This window comes from Dunckerocampus dactyliophorus, chromosome 10, assembly GCF_027744805.1.
Source record: "Dunckerocampus dactyliophorus isolate RoL2022-P2 chromosome 10, RoL_Ddac_1.1, whole genome shotgun sequence".
Lineage (NCBI taxonomy): Eukaryota > Metazoa > Chordata > Actinopteri > Syngnathiformes > Syngnathidae > Dunckerocampus > Dunckerocampus dactyliophorus.
The window spans coordinates 13,856,724-13,878,022 of NC_072828.1; the positions used below are offsets into that span (position 1 = coordinate 13,856,724).

General features: G+C 40.0%; 1 protein-coding gene across 2 annotated transcripts in view; it reads left to right on the forward strand.

The window, feature by feature from the left end:
* Nucleotides 1–21,299, forward strand: part of ssbp4 (single stranded DNA binding protein 4) — a 103,948-nt gene that overhangs the window by 21,336 nt on the left and 61,313 nt on the right. For both annotated transcript variants that reach the window (XM_054788884.1, XM_054788883.1), the window contains exon 4: nucleotides 8,436–8,520. In XM_054788884.1, the coding sequence (XP_054644859.1) occupies nucleotides 8,436–8,520 (85 nt within the window). The remainder of the gene's footprint in view (nucleotides 1–8,435; nucleotides 8,521–21,299) is intronic.

A 21,299-nucleotide genomic window follows, 5' to 3' on the forward strand; every position in this document is an offset into this window, starting at 1 on the left:
TACTCGTATGTTAGTATCTAGCATGTCCTGTTGCTGTAATAAGCGTTAAAGGCTAACCGGTTGCCATGGTGAAAGGAGATTGGATGTCATTGTCACTTTAAAACGTGCAACAAAAAACCCCCACAACAATCAAAAATTGTCTAAAATGATTTAAATAAATCAATGAGTGGTCAATGACTATTGTAACATTAGTTGTCTCTCCAGTGCTCTTGCAAAGACATTTTGTTTGATGGCAGCCATGTTTTTCAATGAATCTTTCTCAAATTTTACACACATGCTTGCCAGTCCCAGAAAGGTGTGTACCAAATTTTGGGGTAATTTGGCTAAACACCCTAAAGTTACGGTGGCTGTTTTGTAGAGCTGTGTGAGAAATTTCAAGTCAATCCCACTTATGGGGTCAAATAGCAACACCACCATACTTGTCTGACAAATAATAGCACAAGCAACACAGTAAGGATGTGCGTTTTGACAAATTGTCACCCTTTTGTGTGCAGCGGTTCAGGAGTACAATATTTAGCTTACCCAAACAAAAACATTCAGTCATGAGAAAAAATACACCCTTTTCCCTGTATTTAAAGACATTTAAGATACTGATTTTTATTGAGAGCAAAAGTAAGCCGCTATTATTACGCCGCCCCCTTGTACAGATGTGAAGGATTAACAGAATGCTAAGATAGCACTCACATGACATCCGCATGTACTGCATGTGCGTCACTCTGAATAGCATCCCAGTTATTCTTATTATCTGTCAACACGGACATGAGAAGTTGTCTTCCACTTTAAAGATGTCATGAAGAGAAAGTAGCCACATTTATATGCTAAAATTAGTCCGGAATCACGCAAACCGGCTTATTTAGCTGCTAGCTGGCTGCTAGCTAAAGCGGCAGAGACAGGATTATGGCTCAGACCTGCCAAGCTGAGCGTCTGGCTTTGTTTACGTGCCTTATTATAGCGAAAAAGCCCATTGTAACCGCTGGCTTTGTCGGGGCCCAGTTAATTGCAAATAATTATCGTGATGGCATTTAATTTCAGTAATTGTCTTCTTCTGGACGTCTGGACTGGCTAATCCTTTTCCGGCTCTGTTCGGGATTCAACGTGAATGTTCTGTCTTAACACCAGCTCATGTTGTATATGGTTTGAATAAAGACATTAAACAATAAAAAAGTAAAATAAATCTAATTGCTTAAAAATAAAACTAAATAAATTAAATTGAATTAAATAATAACAAAATAAAGACATAAACCAAAACACGTTTGAATAACCTCAAGATGAATTTGAGGTCTCTCTGCTTGGTCATAAAAAGAGAAGAAAATTCCCCCATGTGCAGCTCAAATAACATCGCTTACCACCCTCAATACCAAAACGAGCTTCCTAAGATTGGATCATTAGATTGGAATGATGAGATAATTGGATAGAACTTGTAGCGTTACAAAGTACGATATCTTGTAGATAGCTGATGTTAATTAGCCACAAATGTTGATGTAACAGATAACCAGATACGGATAATAGAGTGACTGCTGCATGTAGTTTTGTTTGAAATGTTGTTTTTTCCCCCGGTGTGCCACTGGTGCCTGTTTGTAATCAATAGTGCAGGGGTGTCCATAGTGCAGCCCGGGGGCCATTTGTGGCCCCTGGGCACATTTAAAAAATATCATTAAACATGCAAACTAACAAAAACAACAAGAAATATTGAAAAAGAGCAGTACTTTTATTAGAATAAAGCAGAAATATTTTGGTCAAAATATTAATATAAAAACGTTTTACATTACGACAAAAAATTTTACACATAACATAATGTTATACTATGAGGAAATACAATAATTTTTGCAATATTAGTAACAAAACAAAGAACAATGCTGCAATTTTTTGGAAAATTAGGTTGGTAGAAAGTTGTGTTATAACATTAATAAATTCAAAATTACAAGAAGAATATTTGAATAAACATTTGCAAAATTGAAAAACAGCAGCAGCATTAATGGAAGCATGAACAGTGGAGAAAAAGAAATGATACACTCACCTGCCGACACAAAGCTGAGATGCAGGCTGTTTTTTCCTTAAATATATACAGTATAACATATCTGATGGTTGGTTTGCAAACTGTAAAATATCAAAGTGGCTCCCGTATCCTTTGGTTTTCCGGTATGCAGCCCTCGCTGGGAAAAGTTTGAACACCCCTGCAATAGTGAAAGAATATTGTCCTATGCAGTGGAACCTCCAATGTCAAATTCATAATTTAACATAACATAACACATAACATTTTCGGCAAAAGTGTCTCTAATGATGCACAGTGATGTCACGCGTTGATTTGCATGTTCCCTGTGTTGATACAGTCATGGAAAAAATGATCAGACCACCCTTGTTTCTTCAGTTAGATGTTCATTTTAATGCCTGATAGAACTAAAGGTACCTTTGTTTGGACTAATATAACAAAGACAACAAAAATAAGAGTAAAATTTTTTGGCAGTACAACGCTATACAGCAGCTATTCACGTAAGAACTTAGGTGATTGGTTCTTATCAGGAAAACCATGGAAGTTGCTAGATATCAGCTCTTAAATGTAACTCGTATGAGCTATATTTGTTATCATTATTATATTTGTCCAAATAAATGTACCTTTAGTTGTGCCAGGCATTCAAATGGATCAATAAACTGAAGAAACAAGGGTGGTCTAATCATTGTTTGGCTTTTTTGCAACACTTATTCCAAAATGTAAGTACAGTCGTCCCTTTCTATATCGCGGTTCTTCAAAAAACAATTCATTAATAATGATTGCTGTGTTTCGTGGTTGGCTATGGGTTATTATTAGTCAAAAAATATTTGAAGACAAGTTATATGTAGTATTCTGGTCACTTGGCGTCAGGAATGTTATGAGACATGATATTAGATTACATTACTTTTCACACTGCATGGAGAATGGCTACTAAAGCCTGTTTTATGCTTTTTGCATCCGTGAGGTCCGTGCGGCTCCGTGCGGACAAATGACGTCATTTTCGCACCCATGCTCCCTCGAGTGGCCCTTTTCATGCGGAAAATTCCCACTCCACGCACCTTCAAATTTTTTTAACTACGCGGATGGAGACACATGGAAAAAATGGTAGACGAGCAGGAGATCCTCGCAGTTGAAGTACAGAAACACCAGCAGTTATATGAGGTAGCCGACCCTGATGCACGACGCATAAAGAAACACTGAAACAAGTTGTTTGTTTTTATTTTCTTTTGCCATGTTCAGCATGCCTTTTGTAAGCACATTCTCCTGCCCCTGTGGTGGGAAGAATGACGAGCTGCGATTGGCTCGTTTGAGCAGAAAGTATAACCCAGCCTTAAGCCAGCAGAGCCGAGCCGACATGCCATGGCTGAGATCAAATGAAAAAACATTATCCTCTCATTTTGTGTGGAAGTGGTAAGTTTTTGGCTTTTTTATCCTTCTTGCCCACTCGGTTTGAAACACTTTCTTAAGTTAAGAATGAGTAAATTGGATAGACTAACTAGTTAGCTCGCTAGCTTGCTTTGCTATGCCGTTTGTTCGTGCTCTATACCACGCATGTTCATCAATACAGTCGTCCCTCGTTTATCACAGTTAATTGATTCCAGACCCAACCGCGATAACTGAATTTAGGTTTCAATATATTATATATATATATATATATATATATATATATATATATATATATATATATATATAAAACATAGCATTGTCAGAGCCCTGTAGACATGGAATAACATCTCTATAGTCACCTTTACACTCCTGTTATTCTTTGTTTACACTACATTGCACAACACTGATGCGCAGGCTACGGGTTCACTGCAGGGACATATTGCAAGCTACCGAGCTAACCACTTTATTTGTAGAAAGTGTAAGAAAGTGTTTCAAACAGAGTGGTGAAGAAGGACAAAGTAAGAATCCAAAAACGTACCACATCCACACGAAATGGGAGGAGAAATTTCCACTCTATCGTGTCGGACATGCCATGACTGACATGCACCATTGTATCTAAGGTTGTATAATGTGTCATCAGTGTAAGATTACCGATGCCTAGTGACCAGAAGGCTTCATATGACTTGTCTTTCAATATTTTTTGACAAATTATCCGCCATAGTCAATGAAAAAAAGCATAATTTATCAATTAATTAATTTTTGAAAAACTGTAATAGAGCAAGAGAGCAATGTTCGAACCGGGATTTAGCAAGGCACGACTGTATATATGCCACACTTGTCTATAAGCCACAGGTGTCCACATTGTAACATGGGATAGTTACACAGAAATAATCAATATAAACCTTGCAATCCTACCTACACTTGGTGTTCCCAGCATCACTCAATGAGTGAGACCTAAGACGCTTTTTTTCATTGGAGTTCTGCAGCTCCTGTGGTCTGAGCAGAAGCTGGAGTCATTTTAAACTTAATCAAACTTACTTAACTTTGTCAGATCAAAATCGCTGAATAAGACTTCAAAAAGTGATATTAGCATTTACTTCACTAATTCAATACTTCCTGAATCTGCACTAAAAGCATCATGGGAACCATAGTCTGTTTAGCCATAAATTAGCCCCATCATTGTTTCAGCTGCAGTGTTGAAAGGGTGTGGAAAAAGTAGCAGTTTATAGTCCACAATTTACAGTATATCAGTGTGTAATAAAAGTCCTGGTTCCTACAAAGTGACGCAGTATTAGATTATGCAGAGAGACAGGTGCTCATGTCATCTGTTCAAATAATAATATATTTCAGACTTCAGAGGCCAGGAGATGTTGCCCTTAAATCCCCTTCCTCCTTTGTCCCCCTCGCGTATGGATGTACCTGCTTGTGTCTTTTTTGGTAACAAACTCGTCCCGTTTCATTTCCCCGAGAGCTGATTGGATTTGCGATGGTCGCGCCTTCCCTCCCAGCGCCGCGCCTCGTCTCCGGCAGAGCAGCAATCTCTTTAACACCGACGGAGAGATATTATAATGTACACTGGCTTTATTGTCAAGTGACAGAGAGGAGGCACAACCCCTGATGCACACATCTGCCACACAAACACATACTCACGTACACACACAAACACACGTCGTGTGTGCTCGTCAAGCTCTTTGTCTAGAGGGCACCCTTGTGCTTGCAGAACGCCTCTGGGCACCGTCTTTGAATCTTTAAATACTCGAACAACGCTTCGCACTCACACTCACACTCACGCTGTCAGAAGTCTCTGAGGTTGCTGGTTAAGACGGAAGAGTGTTGTTTATTCTTTTCATTTCATGAGCTGTGATATGCCAGCCTTTCTGTTTCAGATAAATAACATGTCATCATAATGGTGAATCAAAAACTATTAAGTAGTGTTTTTGATGCTGGTTGTTCTCCATTGCAAAACCTGTTTTTTCCATACTAAATAATGGAAAGAGATGTTAATAAAACTGTCTTAATAAAGCTTTAACTGTACAGCCACATTTTAAGTAACATTTCATAAACTTAACTGTCGCACAAGTGTAAAAATACGTTAGCTCCTCTTAATACTAAGGTTTAAAAACAATAAAACACTCAACTCTTAACTTTCATGGTGAAGGGCGACGGATTTGTGCCACCGATGCACCTCCCACCAGTTATTAATTAAAACTACCATCTTAGCTAATAGAAACAATTGGAAATACTCAAAATAATCCACAAAGTCAAAGCCCACAGTATGTGGCTCACTCACACTGCAATGCATGTACGTGTCATATATTTAATACAGTTGCTCCTCCCACCAGTTTTTTGTGATAACAGCCACCTTGCGTACTGTAATTGGACATTACGTTGTAGAAATAAACAGAAACCACCAGTTATTATATATATTATATTACCAGTTAACAACTGGAAATAATGTACAAAATCAAACGTTCTTATCCCCCATTAAATTAGTATGGAAAAGAACTAAGAACAGCTGAGCTACTTCATCTCATCTAATGTATTAATTAAGGGTCCCCGTTTAGAGTGGGACCTCTGTGGCCCCTGGAGCAGTGGGACTGGTGCGAATGCTCAAATATCACCACGGCTGATTGGCCGCTAAGTAACATAATCGTGGCTGATTGGTCAATACTGCAGGTTGAAAGAGCAGACCAGGTGGGAAATGAAATGACCTTTCCTGTTTTTTGTGCAGGCAAGTGTGTAAGACTACATCTTTGTAGTGCTCCATTTATCCCCAACTGTCCATTTTTAACATTTAGCAGGGAAATGGAGGATGAATGGGTCTGTATTATATATAATTAAGTTACATCTGGGAGGATTCATATTCTGTTTTTTTCAAGGCTCAGGTTTTTATTTTCTAGATTTGGGGTGTTTATATTGATACTTAAAGTTGGCATATTGATGAATTGATGCCGTGTTAACGTGTTATTAATAACTGGTGATGCCTGTTGGAATACATAATAATAATTAACATATTTTGTTTATACATGGTGGTTGCTCTTTGCAGTTCAGAATGTGAGTGGATAAACGCATCACATGTAAATAGTCTAGTCTTGAGTTTTTCTTCAGTTTTTTAATTCTGTGGGCATTTTGTTTTTGATAATTTAGTCCAAATGATTATTAATTTGAAATGTTTTACGGGACAATCAAATCATAGAAACAAAAAAATTCTAAAAATGAAAAATCAATCAAATAAAAGGTGTATTTGTAAATTGGTTGTACTTGACTTTAAACAGAACATTATAGGCATTCACACAATACGTTGAATGTGAGGAATTGTTCAATGTCGGTATTAGATTAGCTTTGATCACAGTTTATAAAATGAAATGAAACGAAATCTAAGCCCTTCTTATCCCCTCGTTGTACAAAAAACGCTTTGTTGGAATTGTTTATTTTCTGCTTCATATCTTTGACAATTGCCTTTTTATTAAGTGACTGATACAATATCTCTTTAAATACATTATCTTTTACTTCAGCTTGTGTTCCTGTTGTGTGTGAAGGAAACATGAAACTCTTGATTGCACTCAGGTATTTGATGAATGAGAACTTAAAAAGGCATAAGACGATATTGACATGAGCGTCCCAGTGCGGCTGATGATGGTCTTGTGTTTTGTGCTGCTATTATTAAACTCTCTGCTTTTATCTGCATGTAACAAAAAGGTGCACTCTAAGTGTGATCCTGTCCCACTTTGTCTGGTTGTCTGCTGTTGTTTTTGTCAAAGTGACACACAAAGCAGAAAAAAAGCCTTGATGACACACACTTGTACCATTAAAAAAAATTTGTTAATAACACATTTGCTTGCACGCACACTATGACTGTGTTCACATTCTGGTCCAGACCAAACATTTTAAAAAGACACTTGGTGCGCACTGTGGTACGGTACGCTTAGCATTTTAATGTTTAGCTTTTTACTTGGCAGGGCTATTAGCGTTTGTCATGTGATTGTGCATTTCCTGCTAGTGTGGTTCTTTTGGTCAGGTGTGAACGCAATCATCCGAACCCTGGCGGGCTCCAAACAAGTGGACCAAGACCGCTTGAGAAATGGGTCTCAACCCGCTTGGATTACTCTGGTGCGGTTCACTCAAATATGAACTCTACATGGACCAAACACAAGGACCAATGTTAAAATGACAGTTAAAAGCATACAGAAATGACAAATGTTTGTCCGCTGTTTAACAGTTCTGTCTGCCTCTGTCTAAATATTTAAGTCAGAAGGTGTTATACGGCGGCAAATTCAAATTTTTTTGGCCATGGACGGAAATACTCATGTATTTAAACATGAGTAATGTTTCAATACATCTACGTCTGATAAAGTATGAGTAACGTCTTCATCTTATGGCACATCAATGAGAGTAATGTCTGCTCGGGTATCAGTAACGAAAGCCATTTAAAGTCACTCTTTGATAGACAAAAACTCGCGGGCTTCACTCTTGTGTTACGCTTTTTCATGACGTCATCCTTGCGCATCATCCAGGCATGACTAATCAATTTACAGGCAATCATACTGTTACAGCAGCTACTGTGCTTGCACCATGGCCTGTTTTGGAAGTACATTTGGATCAGTATTACCTGAGAATACTATTATTTTGGACTACTATCACACGTCCGCCTGCCCAAGAGCCATGAAAGTCTACAAACTGCCCGTCTAACGGTGAAAACGGCAAAAAAAAACCCACCATCGCAACAAATGAGAAAGGCCAATCGCTATTTAAAGCTGTCAACAATTTTGAACATGTCCAAAGTTTGTAATGTCTGGCAACGTCTAGATCCATCTATAAACCAGCTGAAAAATTAATGAAAAAAGTCCAAAAACTTGTCGCATATTATGTCCCAGCTGCCCAATCAAGTCCTGACTTTATGCATATGTTCTTTACTGCACAGCCTTTGGTCACATGACAAAAATACCTGTACCAAAGTGCCCACCAAGTATCTATTTTTCTTTTTTTGTCCTTAGATTAGAGTAAACCAGCAATTAGCCAGTGTTCAGTATTAAACATGTTTCTTGTCCTGTCTACACAGCGTATTCTGGGACCTCTACTGCGCCGCCCCGGACCGGAGAGAGACATGCGAACATTCCAGCGAGGCCAAGGCTTTCCATGATTATGTGAGTCAACCGAAACAATCTCCCCCATCCTCCTACCTCACCAGAGTTGTGGTCTCTTATCTTGGCACAAGCTTCTGTTCTCTCTGCGGTTGCACTGCTGGTTTCGTATTTGGGATGTCTGTCTGTGCATGTCTGCTGGAGCTGGATGTGAGCCGGATGTTGTAAAAAAAAAAAAAAAGTATCACCTGGGAATTGTGTGTGCTGATATTTAATGAAAAAGCTTAGAGACGTCCATCTTTGAATGTTTAATAGTCCTGATAGGGACTCCTCATGCTGGTCTATTGCTTTTCACATCATTCGCTTTTACCTCAGCACTTCCTCAAACGCTGACCTCTGACCCCCTCGGGCCTGAGAGGAAGCGTCGGCCTCTGATGAAAGGTCACGGTGCGGCTCGTCTATTTATTGGTCTGCTCGCAGCCCGGGCAAAAGGTCAAAGCGCGTGAAGCAGCTGGCTGATCACACAAACACATTAGCGCACGCACAATGTGTACACACATCAAGTAAGGCAAGACGGGGTTTGCAGGTGGTGGCCGTAGGGGCTGGGTGGCAGTGATAAAACGTCGGGGTCTTGGGTCCCCTTGATCCTGTCGTCGACTGAAGAGCTGTAGTCAATCAGTAACCCTCCTCTCTCTCTCTCTCTCTCACACACACACACACACACACACACACACACCATATTGTCTCATGAATGGACTACAAATGATTCTCTTTGATGCTCAATCTCCTGTTGCATTGCACTGTGTAGAAGATGTTTACGCTCTTACTTGGCTGCTTTTAGACAAACAGTGAAAATGTGAAGACACCTTGTGGATGCTGGAGGAAATAACAGACATCCACCATGGTGGAATAGACATGTAAAATGCTCAAGATATTGTTAAATAATGAAATATACTGTATACTAGGGATGGGCGATATGGCCTAAAATCCATATTATTATATCACATGATGTATTCCTCGGCATATAAATGATAATAGAACAATTTCTAAACAGCTTACAGAATACAACGGCTCCTCCGTTGGCTGTCGACGTATGTGGTAACGTGATGAGTCATTTTCGGTTTCCAGAAGTGAGGGTTCACAGTGTAGTTGCTCTGTGTAGTTGTTGTTATTCTCTCTCTACACTCGTATTAATCTGTCCGTCACTAGCGTATCGGGCTACACAGCCACAAACAAGGTTGTTGTAATCTCGCTATACCAGCTCAAGGCGCAGATCCATAGTCTTCCGAGACTGACGGATGCCAAGAAGACTTGTATTAATAGTTAATTAATAATAATAGTTAATAATAGTTAATCCCATTAATTGATAGTTTCCTGTTCATAGCTAGTTACTCTCCACTGCAACGCGGTTCCAGCTAGGCTTCTGTTAAAGTGTACTAAGCACTTCTGTTTTTGCTACTTTACATTCAAGCTAGCTTAGTGGTTAGCATAGCTTCTCTTTCTAAGCGCAGCTATTCCTCGTCCTTCTTCAGTGATAATGATACTGATAAGATAATGATAAGAAATGTAGTTTATTTGCCACCACGGAGACGAGGACTAGTAACATAGAAGAGCGGTTCCGCACTGTGGAAGGACATCCATTAGCCGTGCTAGTGACAGCGCTACATTACATTGACGACTTGTTGCAGCCTGTTGCAGCTTGTCGCTCTCAATTTAGGCCAGATTTTTAGCGTTTTTATTATTTATCATTTGTATCGCACAGCACTATTGTATATACAGTGGAATCCGCTTATGTCGACAACCCGTCTATGTTTACCAACTCTTCAACTCAAAACTCTTCGTCCCTTCCCTCCTGAACATTGCTCGCTCACTCTATCGCGTTTTTTTAACACTCAATTAATAAATGACGGCTGTTTTGTTGTTGGCTATGGCCTATTATGAGTCAAAAATATTGAAACACAATGTATATGTAGTATTCTGGTCACTAGGCATCCATAATGTTACATTGATGAGACATTAGATTACATTACCTTCACACTGCATGGAGTCAGCCACGACATATCTGACATGACATAGTGAAAAAAAGTTCTCCTTCCATTCTGTGTGGAAGTGCCATGTTTTCGCCTTCTTCTCCACTCCGTTTGAAACCCTTTCTTGAGTTTAGAATAAATAAATTGGAAGCTGACTAGTTAACTCGGTAGCATGCCCTGACTAAAGTGGCGGCCATCTCTTGTGTCCCTGCAGTGATCCCGTAGTCGATTGAGCAATGTGTTGTAAACAAAGAATAATAGGAGCGTAAAGGTGACTGCGGGGTATAATTTCATGTCGACAGGGATCTAATGATGGTCAAAATTGAAGCCATAAACAAAAACTATGAAAATATTCCATTTATTACTATTGAATCCTACTCTGCGGGAATTCACTTATTACGGTTGTGCCTGGAACCTTTTAACCGCGATAAACAAGGGACTGTATAGCTGAAAATTGCCCACTTAAGTTGACATCATCATACATGGTATATACATGGTACACTGCTTTTCTTGACATATAATTTGGCATTATTGCTTTTATTTTATGTCAAAAATAGCGTGTTAACTCGGGGTAATTAGGATAATTAACACATGCACATCAAGTCAGCCACACCTCTGTTATGACGGCAAACAGAAGCATAGCGTAGTGTACCCACATAGTCACACAGAGTCTGCAGCTCTTTCGTAACTTTATTTTGACCTGAATAGATCAACGCCTCTCTCGTCCTTCTCGGAATGACACTTCCACATTGTCACTAGAGATTCCTATTGCCAAACGAGATACATTCACGGACACTCCGAAAATCACAATAACATCTTTATTATGCGTGTATGTGTGGTCTAAATAAACAGTAAGACAAAGTGCGTATTGTTATAACGTAAGTCCTACTGCAGAAATACAATCTGATGCATTTAAGTATGCTCGGAAATCCTAGAAAATACATTTACACTCAAAACATGTGAATTCAACTTAAATTCCTTGGTATCTTTGTATATATATATATATATATATATATATATATATTTATATTTATATATATATAATATATATTTCAGGAAGCTGCTGCAAAAACGCTTGGTGCTCCTAAGTTTTGAATGATGTCAGTCATGTGCTGTAGTTTTTGTGACTCCACGTGCCGTAACATTATGACTAGAAAATGAAGTCATACAAGCCCCACAATAGGTAGCGCAATCCATTTCAACATTAGGTCAGTCATCAGGTTAGTTCATGTAAATGAGTCTGCTGCGTGGATTTTTTTTTTTTTTTTTTACCTGAAATGGATTAAAGGTGCTATTTTTACGCATTCCATTCAGGCTGTATTAGCTTGGAGCCAGTTCTGTCCAACTCTTGTGTGAGCTTTGACAGCAAAAGTGTGAGTACTTGTCAGCCCGAACATATTACATTTGTTGATGCGTGTTGTGTGTGTATGTGTCGACGCTAGCTGACACGTGTGTATGTGTGCCTGCCTTTGTGTGCACGTGTTGGAACACCCTAAGATTAATTACATGGTTAATTAAACCTAGTAGTTAATTAAATCTGACAACTGTGTCTAATTAATCTAAATGCCATATAATTTGCTACACCTTTCTCCAGAGGTGGGCCAGCTGGATACCTGCACGTCAGCGCTTTAATGGCCGGCTGACCGTGAGTTGAGGCCCAAGTTTAAGAGGTGGACACTGTTATTGGAATTAAAATGAGTTTACAGGATGCCACTTGACCTTCTGAAGTTGAAGAAGCTGTCTGAGTGGGCTGTTGCTTTTGGCCGCTTTATATCTAAGGTTAGAACATTAGCTGCTGTTTTTAAGGACCTGCTGCAAAGATGCTAGTCAAAGATTGTTGATGTGACAGGAGCGCTCTCATGATTTTAAGCAAAACGCTAGTCAAAGATCTTCTGTCTATCAGGAGCGCTGTACATTACGCTGCTTTCTTTGTGCTCGGACCTTTAACCCAAAGAGTCAATCCACAGTGTGTGCGGAAAGCTCATGCGACTGTTGCCATGCCTGTTGAGAGCGTTTGTGTGGTGCAGAAGGAGACTGTCAGGGTTGACTCAGTGTGAATCCCCAGAGTGAAGAAGGGTCTGTCTGCCTCTGATTAACTCCCACGTCCCCGTAGAGCGAACGGCCCGATTGAGCCTCACTCACAGCCGCCTCCCCCCCCCCTCGCTGATAACGGCTCCCTTGGTCCCCCTGGATCACAGAGTGAAAAACAACACAACTCCCATGAGTCGCACATGCATGCACACTCTGCAGGAAGAGCAGCGTGAGGAATGTATCCATGATTCATTGGAATTGATATGTTTGTTATGTTTCATGAGGTAGTAATTGATGACTTCTGTACCTATTTTGGTGAGAAACAAACTTATGAGTTGTGATGAATGACATTTGTGGCGCCCCTCTATGGGTTGTGTGTTTTGGAAGACATGCTAGTATACACGTAATACAGATATCCTCAACGTTTTATAGTCATTAGACAAATGAGACTTATGGATAAGTAGTGGCTCATTCCCGCCTGTGCCACTACAAAGACATTTTGCTTGATGGCGACCATGTTTTTCACCCAGTCTTGTTCAAATTTTACACACCTGCTAGCCAGGGCCCTAAAGGTGTGTACCAAATTTCCTGGTGATTGGGCTAAACACCCTAAAGGTACAGCGGGTGTTTTGTAACGCAAATTGAGCTGTGTAAGAAGTTCAAGAAAGTTAAGCCGACTTATACGGGTCCAACTTTGGGGTATAATAAGAGAGAAATAAACATACAGGCAACACAGTAGTTTTTTGTGTGTGGTGGTTCAGGAGTAGAAGAGTTAGTTTACATAAACAAATACATAGTCAGGCCATAACTGTAATCTGGTTGCTAGGCAACAGCATTGGCAGCAGTGTTGGCTTGCCACATCTTACTCAAAGCTGCCCTACTGGAACCCTTTGTGTGAGCGGCGATGTCGACGTCGCGGACCCTCCAGTATGGGAAAGATAATGGCGTATAAAGCGCTAATCCTCAAATCTGGGGATGGGTTGACGGCTAATCCAGGGGAATGTGGTGGGATTGGAGCCCTGGATGCACTCCCGGAACCGCAGGCCCGTGGTGAGCTGGATCGCCGGGTGGATTCACCCCTGTAACATCCTCATGGTAACACTTGTGTGCACTCCACACACTTGTAGAGTATGCGAGCTATCGTTTCATAAAGCGCTTAAAGGCACGCACCTCAGTAAAAATCATTGATGTGGCCTCTCTTGTTGTCTTAAGTGTTGTTGTCTTTCTGTCAATCTGCCTCGTTTTTAGCTTTTGTTCACTTTCAATTCCCAGCAGAGATTGTAGGCATTGTCACCCTCTGTTCTGGAATTCTTCAAAAACACTTCACAGAGGAATTGCGTTTGATTATATCTGTGCTCACTCAATATGAATGATTAAAAGATGCCATGAAGAATAGCATTCACACACACACACGTTAAAAGCATGCAGCAGAATGGCGCGCTGTGTTCCCCGCTGCATCTTACACACACACAAACACACACACACTTATAATCACACACACAGTCTTTTAGGAAGCCACGCACTCAACCTTGTTGTTGCAGACGTTTTACTTGGGCTCAACCGGAGGTCTCGACCCCGAACATCTGTGATTGCTGCCAATCCGAGTTCACTGCAATGTGGAGTGTCGCAAATTCTTGTGCCACAAGTGCGTCATTGACGTGGTGGCTTGATGAGGTGCAAAGGGGCATAATCTGATGTATTTGTGTCCAAAAATAGACAGATTAGAGAAAATCTTGTTTGCATTTGAGAAACCCAATCTTGAAGTAATAATCTATTAAAGCAACAGTAAGGAATATTGGATATTTGTCCGCTCCAGGTCTCCTCCTTCTGTTGTTAAGCGATATTTCTTTTGAAACCACAGCGGTACATCCAAGTGGACAGTGCAGGTGAACAGTATTCATGGCCTAAATTTAGCATTTTCAAGCAAGAAATTGTCTAAATGAACGAAAATACAACTATAAGGCATTCCAAAGACGTAATATGAAGTGTAGTACAGCATCTGTGACTTGCGCCATTAAGAAGCAGGGCTTGGGAAGTGACGTGTGGGATGTCAGCTAGTAGAGTTGACTGTTAGTTGAGTGCTAGCAGCAGGTTTGCAGTGTAGAGAGTGGCCAACAGCAGCTCCTGTGTGAATGTTCACTGTGCTGCATTCTCTTGTTTGTTAATAAAGCGATTGAAGTGCATCATGAGTCTCTCCATAACCACAAACAGTCGATTAGTATTCTAGACTGGTCACTTGGTGTCAGTAATGTTACATTGATGAGACAATAGCCACCAAAAAGTACGCTGCCAATGCTAACGTGTGAGTCTATCTTATCTTATTTATGTCTAAGATGGCTTATTTTCTATTATTATGCCTACTATATTGGGTTATACAAGTTTAAAGGTGACTATAGGGGGTGCCATTTCATGTTTAGAGGGCTCTAATAATGATAAAAACTGCATTTAGAAGGTCATAAACAGGTTTTTTATGCTATAACTACCAAAATATTCCATTCATTAACTTTGAATCCTACTTCACGGAAATTCACTTATTGGGATCTGCGTCATCATTTTCCATACTGAATATGGCTAGAAGGGCAGATGTGTGGCTGTGAGTAAAGTTTGGTATTTCTGTTTGTTTTCCTATTGTTAAAAAGAAGTGACAATTCTCAGTTTGTTTGTTTGTTTGTTTGTTTGCAGCTCCACCCTTTTGATATCCTTTGCACGTCGGAAGACATGCTGGCATACATGTAATACGTTTTCTAATTGTTAGACAAATTGACTCACTGGCCATTAATTGTTAAGTCTTGCTTGTTTAACTTCATGGCAGCCATGTTTTTCTAACCAATCTTGCTCAAATTTTACAGACATGCTGGTCAGTCCACTAAAGGAGTGTACCAGATTTTGTAGCGATATGGCTACAGTGTTGTTTTTGTAGGGCTTTTGTGATGTATAAAATTCCGAAAGGAAGAAAAGAACAGTGTTAAATGATACGCTTTCACGCAGACATTGTCCCGCCTCTGTTACGACTCTGATACTATTGGCAAAGCTGGAAAAATCCCAGGTCAACTTTGAGACCCGATTCATTTTGTTTTGTTTAGTTTATTAGGATCCCTGTTATCTTTGGCAAGGCCTTAGTTATTCTTCCTCAGCTGCACAACAACTTCAACAATGTGACAGAGATACAATTAACAACTTCAATTTAAGCATAACCAGGACAGAAACACACAATAAAAATACACTATAAGTATAATATACACGAAAAAACATTGCTACATGAATAGGACATGACAAAACATTTACAGTAGATGGTAACACAAGGACATTTACGCAGTAACACAAAACACTATGAGGACAGCTTTTCACAGTGGAGTAGGATTCATTTTTATCACTTTATCATTTTATTTTTTATGTGTAGGTCATTACAAAATATAAATGCCTATATAACGACTTTAGTTGTTTTGGTCCCTTTTCGCATAAGCTGAACTCAACGATGCGTAACGTTTTCTGTGTACACAAAAGGCCTATCTGTCTCAAATATTGTTCCTAAATCCGTCGAAATCAGTGTTAGTGAGCGTTCATAATTCTTAATTCATCAATCTCACAGGTGTGGCATATCCAGATGCTGATGAGACAGCAAGATTATTGTGCAGGCGTGCCTTAAGTTGGCCCCAATAAAAGGCCACTCCAAATGGTGCAGTTTAACTGTATTGGGCACGGCCCCTGTTGAAAGAATTAGTACACAACAAAGGTGAAAACATCCCAGTTCTTGTTTAGCAAACATACATCACCGGACATGTCACCCATTGAGCATGTTTGGTTTGGGATGCTTTGTATCGGCCTATACGGTATTTGAGGCAACGGTGGTCCCGACCTCAGTTTAACTGCACATTGTGGAGTGGCCTTTTATTGTGGCCAACCCAAGTCACACATATGCAATCATCATGCTGTCTAATCAGCACATTGATATTCCAGGTGGATTATGAATAATGAACACATATTTAGACAGATTTCTGCAATATTTGAGAGCGAAAAAGTTTTAGATCTTTGCGTTCACGGAAAATGGGAGCAAACAAGTGCTACATTTATATTTTTGTTGAGTGTATATTACAGTATACAGTATAAGCATTAGACACTAGTTGACACTTGCATGTTGACTGATTACATGTCGGTGCTGTTCATACAAAACATGAAAAAAGAAGGAAAAACTAGTTTTTTTTTGTGTGAAAGGTTACCTGCTGTTACCTTTAACTGAGTGTTACTGTGGATATGGTAGGTTATGTAAGGTCGCTTTTTACAGGTCCATCCATCCATCAATTTCCTGTAGTGTCAGTCCTCTTTAGGGTCAGGATAGAGGCCGGAGCTGAACCCCCAGCGACCATGCCAGGTGCTTGAAAGTCACTACACTCACAAAAAGCCTGTAAATATTTTTTTAAAAGAAATAATGGGATGGATGGAGGTGTGCTGTGCTTGTGTCGTTGCCAGGAGATTCTTTGGGAGGGTTAAACATTTGTCAGGCTGTACCACAGTAACAGGTGGCACAGGGGGGAGGAGCTGCACTCTGTAAACAAGCTTGATGGCCCAGCCTTTGTGTGCATGTACGCAGTGTGTGTATGTTGGTGTTTTCTCTCTACACATAGGTACCTGCTCCAGGTGCTCTTCTTTCTTTGTACCCCCTCCCTCCCACCCCCATTTTGCAGAATTTACTCATCTATTCCTATTTCCTGCTCAGGTCTTTTTCACCCTCCTCCACTATCCTCCAGCCCCCCTGCTGCTCTGCCTTTTCTTCCCTCCCTCCTCGCTGCATCTTTTCCTGCCACTACCGCCGCCACCCTTCCCCCTCCACCTTCTTTCCTTCCCTCGCTCACACAGGAGATTGATTGGGTAATCTGGCCGGGTGCCAGCAGTGCCCGCTTTCTTGCTCGGGGGAAAGAGAGAAGCGGGGGCGACATGACGACATGCTGGAATAATAATAACATCTATAATGTAAGCAGAGTAGGGTTTTTTGGATGGAGAGATCAGGGAGGGAAAGGGAGAGAGTGAGAGAGAGAGAGAAAGAGAGAGAAAGAGGGAGTTGGCAAGGCGATATCTTCTTCTTGGCCGCCGTCGCTTGAAGTGCTGCCTACACACAAGCGGCGTTTCTCCATCATTTCCATCAGTCTTTCTAGTTTCCCTCCCCCTTCCTATACACTTTGTCCCATGCATGCCTTTGTGTATGTGTGCTTGTTTACTGTACCTTGTGTGTGCGCGCGCGTGTGTGTGTGTATACACCTTTATCTACGGGAGTGCTGCCCTCAAGCTGTGTATGTGTGTGTGTTTTTCAGCTGGAGGTCTGCAAGTGACAGAAGCAGAAGATCAAATATTGTTTATGATTCCCTTCCCTGCAGCTTCATTGTGGTTTAAAACATTCAATCTTGACTTCGGGAGCGCCTCTGGATCCATGTTTGACAGACATGGACAGAGGGAGGCTTCAAAGCAGGCAAAGAGCAGCAAAGGATGTAGAACTGAACCTCTAAGGTGGAACACAATCTGTTCCAGGATGCTGGTTGACTGCTGATTTATAATAATAATTTAATAATATAATGTTATTATAATGTTATTTTATGTATTTTTTTTTTTACCTCTTAGCAGCTGAACGTGTCATACACTCTCACCAGCCAACATTTAATGAGATCTGATGTAAGAATTCTGTTGCAAAGATAATCATGCTCACTTTTGATTGACACTGTCGGAGAGGTATTTACAGTATTAATATGCAAGTTCATTCAAATGTAGCTTACATACTCCAAATCAGGGATGTCAAACCTTTTGTGGCCACATACTGAAAAATGAGAGGATGCAAGGGCCACTTTGATATGTTTTAAAGCAACACATAGTTATTAATGTGTGACTGCATCTCAGCTTTGTAATATAGGTGAAAAAGAGCATTGTTAGTATGAACTTCAGCCTTTGCCCTTTTTTGCCCCCCAAATATTTCAACTTTCTTCTTAAATAATCCCTGTCAATTTTCTTTTAATAATATTATGACTTCATTCGCATAGGATAGCGTTTTCCCCAACTTAATTTATTTTATTTTGAGTTTTATTTTGAGTTTTTCTTTAATATTTCAACTCTATGCTAAAAAAAATGACATAGTACAAGTTTATTCTCGTAAAATTTTGGCTTTTTCTTGTTAAAATATGACTTTTTTGTCTTAATATTTTTATTTTATTCTCGTAAAAATAAAGCGTTTTCCCCCCCATTCCTGCTGTTTTTTTCTATTTTTTTCAAATACTTCAACGTTCTTCGGCTCGTAATTATGAATTTATTCGCATAATATTTTAATTTCGTTCTCTTAACGTAACTTTTTTTGCAACCTAATTTTCCAGAAATTACAAATGTATTTGTTGTTTGGTTCCCGTAATATTACAAATGTTCTTTTTCTTTAATATTTCAACTTTATAGTGCTACTGTAAAACCACATTATTTTTTTCTCATATTACGCTATTCTCATAAGGTTATGACTTTTTCTCATTAGATTACAACTTTTTCCTCTTAATATTTTGACTTTATTCTTGTAGATGTACAGATTTTTCAATTTTTTCTGATTTTTTTTTGTTTTCTTTTATATTTTTAGAATGTGCATTGGGCCAATAAAAAAGCGGCCACGGGCCGCAAATGGCCCCCAGACCGAACTTTCACTCCTCCAACTAGCGCCTCTACAAGCCAATACAATTAAATCTTGTTTTGATATGTATTATCGATGCAAGTCTATTCAATTCTGTCATTTGCGCCAGGTTAAAAAGCATGAAAACTGTGGCTGTAGGCAACCTCCTAATATTTTATTAACTCCACAAGCTGGCAGTAGCTGAGTTTGAAGTATCACAGGTGGTCAGCATTCAGCAGTATCCAGCTATCCCTGCATGCGCTTTAAAATGTTGGTTGAGTTAGTCAGCTGTTGTTGGTGTGAAACTCATGCGTGTTGCACTTGCCGCACTGTTGTTTACAATGAACTCATCAGCACTATTAACGCTAGCTGAGCAGTTTGCTCATTTACTTTTACAACATTTTTTGTGGCTGAACGTCTTCCTTAACACTTTCCCAAGCAATTTAAAATACTAAGTTAAAAAAATTATATATAATATATAATGCATTCCAATATTCCAATATTTAGCTCAAGTCAGCATTTGTGCTCGCAGCAAAGTGATGGACAAACAAACAACATTAACGCCTCCTCCCCCAAAAATAATATTCATCACTGCTGGCCCTGACTGCCACCAGCTTGCTTCAAGGGTGGGGGATTGGGAAGTTTGAAGTCGGCCCCTCCATGCCAGAGGTGTTTGTATCTGTGGCATCTCGTCTGTGTTGTTTTTCCTGCCAAGCTCGCCTTTCCTGTCCTTCGAGTACATTTCTCTTTAGTAACTTTTTGGAGACCACACAAGTACCTGGTATGCGGTTAATACGCTGTGAGGTAACAACGCATTCAGGATGGAAAATGCATGACTTCCTGCTCTCTCTTTTTGTGTGGAGGACGGCTCGTAGTATAGCGCTCTAGTTCTGCTGTTCCTCATTAGCCCCTAAACACTGACGACCACTGAAAGGATTGTCTGAAGGCTGGTCTCTGGGAGTCTTAAAACTATTCCTCCTTCTCCATATTGATTCACTGCAGTGAGCACCATAAAGCGGAAACAATTTTTGAGACATGGAGCAAGGGTAGGACTAAATAAGCTTCTTCCTACTCCTTTTCGCACATGCTGTATTGTGCAAGTGTAAACGTGATCTACTTCAATGTAGCTTCATTAAGCACGTTGCAAATTAACTAAACCATTCAGTAAAAGTATTCTCAACTTTTTTCACCGAGGACCACATAGAGAACAACTGAAAGATGCGGGTGCTACTTTGATACATTTTGTGCATTGAAGATGCTAAAACCCATCCAATGTAAGTCTAAAATATACTAAGCCATCTGAACACAACATCTTAGCTCTGTGTATAGGTAACAAAAGAAAATTTGTGCAATATATAATAATATTTCTCATTAATAATGAATTCATTATATTTTTAGAATATGTTAAGGGCCAATAAAAAACAAGCTGTGGGCTGAAAATGGCCATTGGACATCCTTGATTTAAATTAATAAAGAAGATAAATTGATCTCCTAAGTTGCTCTTCTGTTGCTCAACTGTTGTGACTACTTGTCTCGGAGGCAGCGGGCTGGCCTATGATTAGCCCTGGCACTGTGGGTGTGTGTGTGTGTGTGTGTGTGTGTGTGTGTGTGTGTGTGCTTGTGCGTGTGTGTGCGCGCGTGCCAGTCCACCAGTCTCAAGTACTAGCTGAGTACCCAGCTCAAATAAACATGCTGTTCTGTCAATAATGCTGTGGCTGTATGCACGTGCATAGAAGTGCCTTAATTGTTGTTTTTGTGTAATCATATGCACGTGCCACACACACACACATAGACACACACACACACACACACACACGCTAGTGTCTTTGTCCCCTTGCTTATTGGGTTTAGTTGTCAAATAAACAAAGTACAAGGCATGTGTAGGCTCTTGTGCTTTACCGCCACACAGGGTATCTTTACCGACAGTGGCTTTACTGCCTTGTAATAATTATTTTTATTCAAGGCACTTCTATTGCAGCCTGTTGGCTCAGAGTGGAATGACTCCCCATCGGCTGGCTGATTACCTCCTTGGCTGCAGTCACACCTGCCTCCTCCTCCTTTTTACCAATAGGTGCTCCTTGATATGTATGGATGTATTTATTTGACCCGTAATTGTAATAGAAATTACAAACTGTACATTTTGATAATAATTT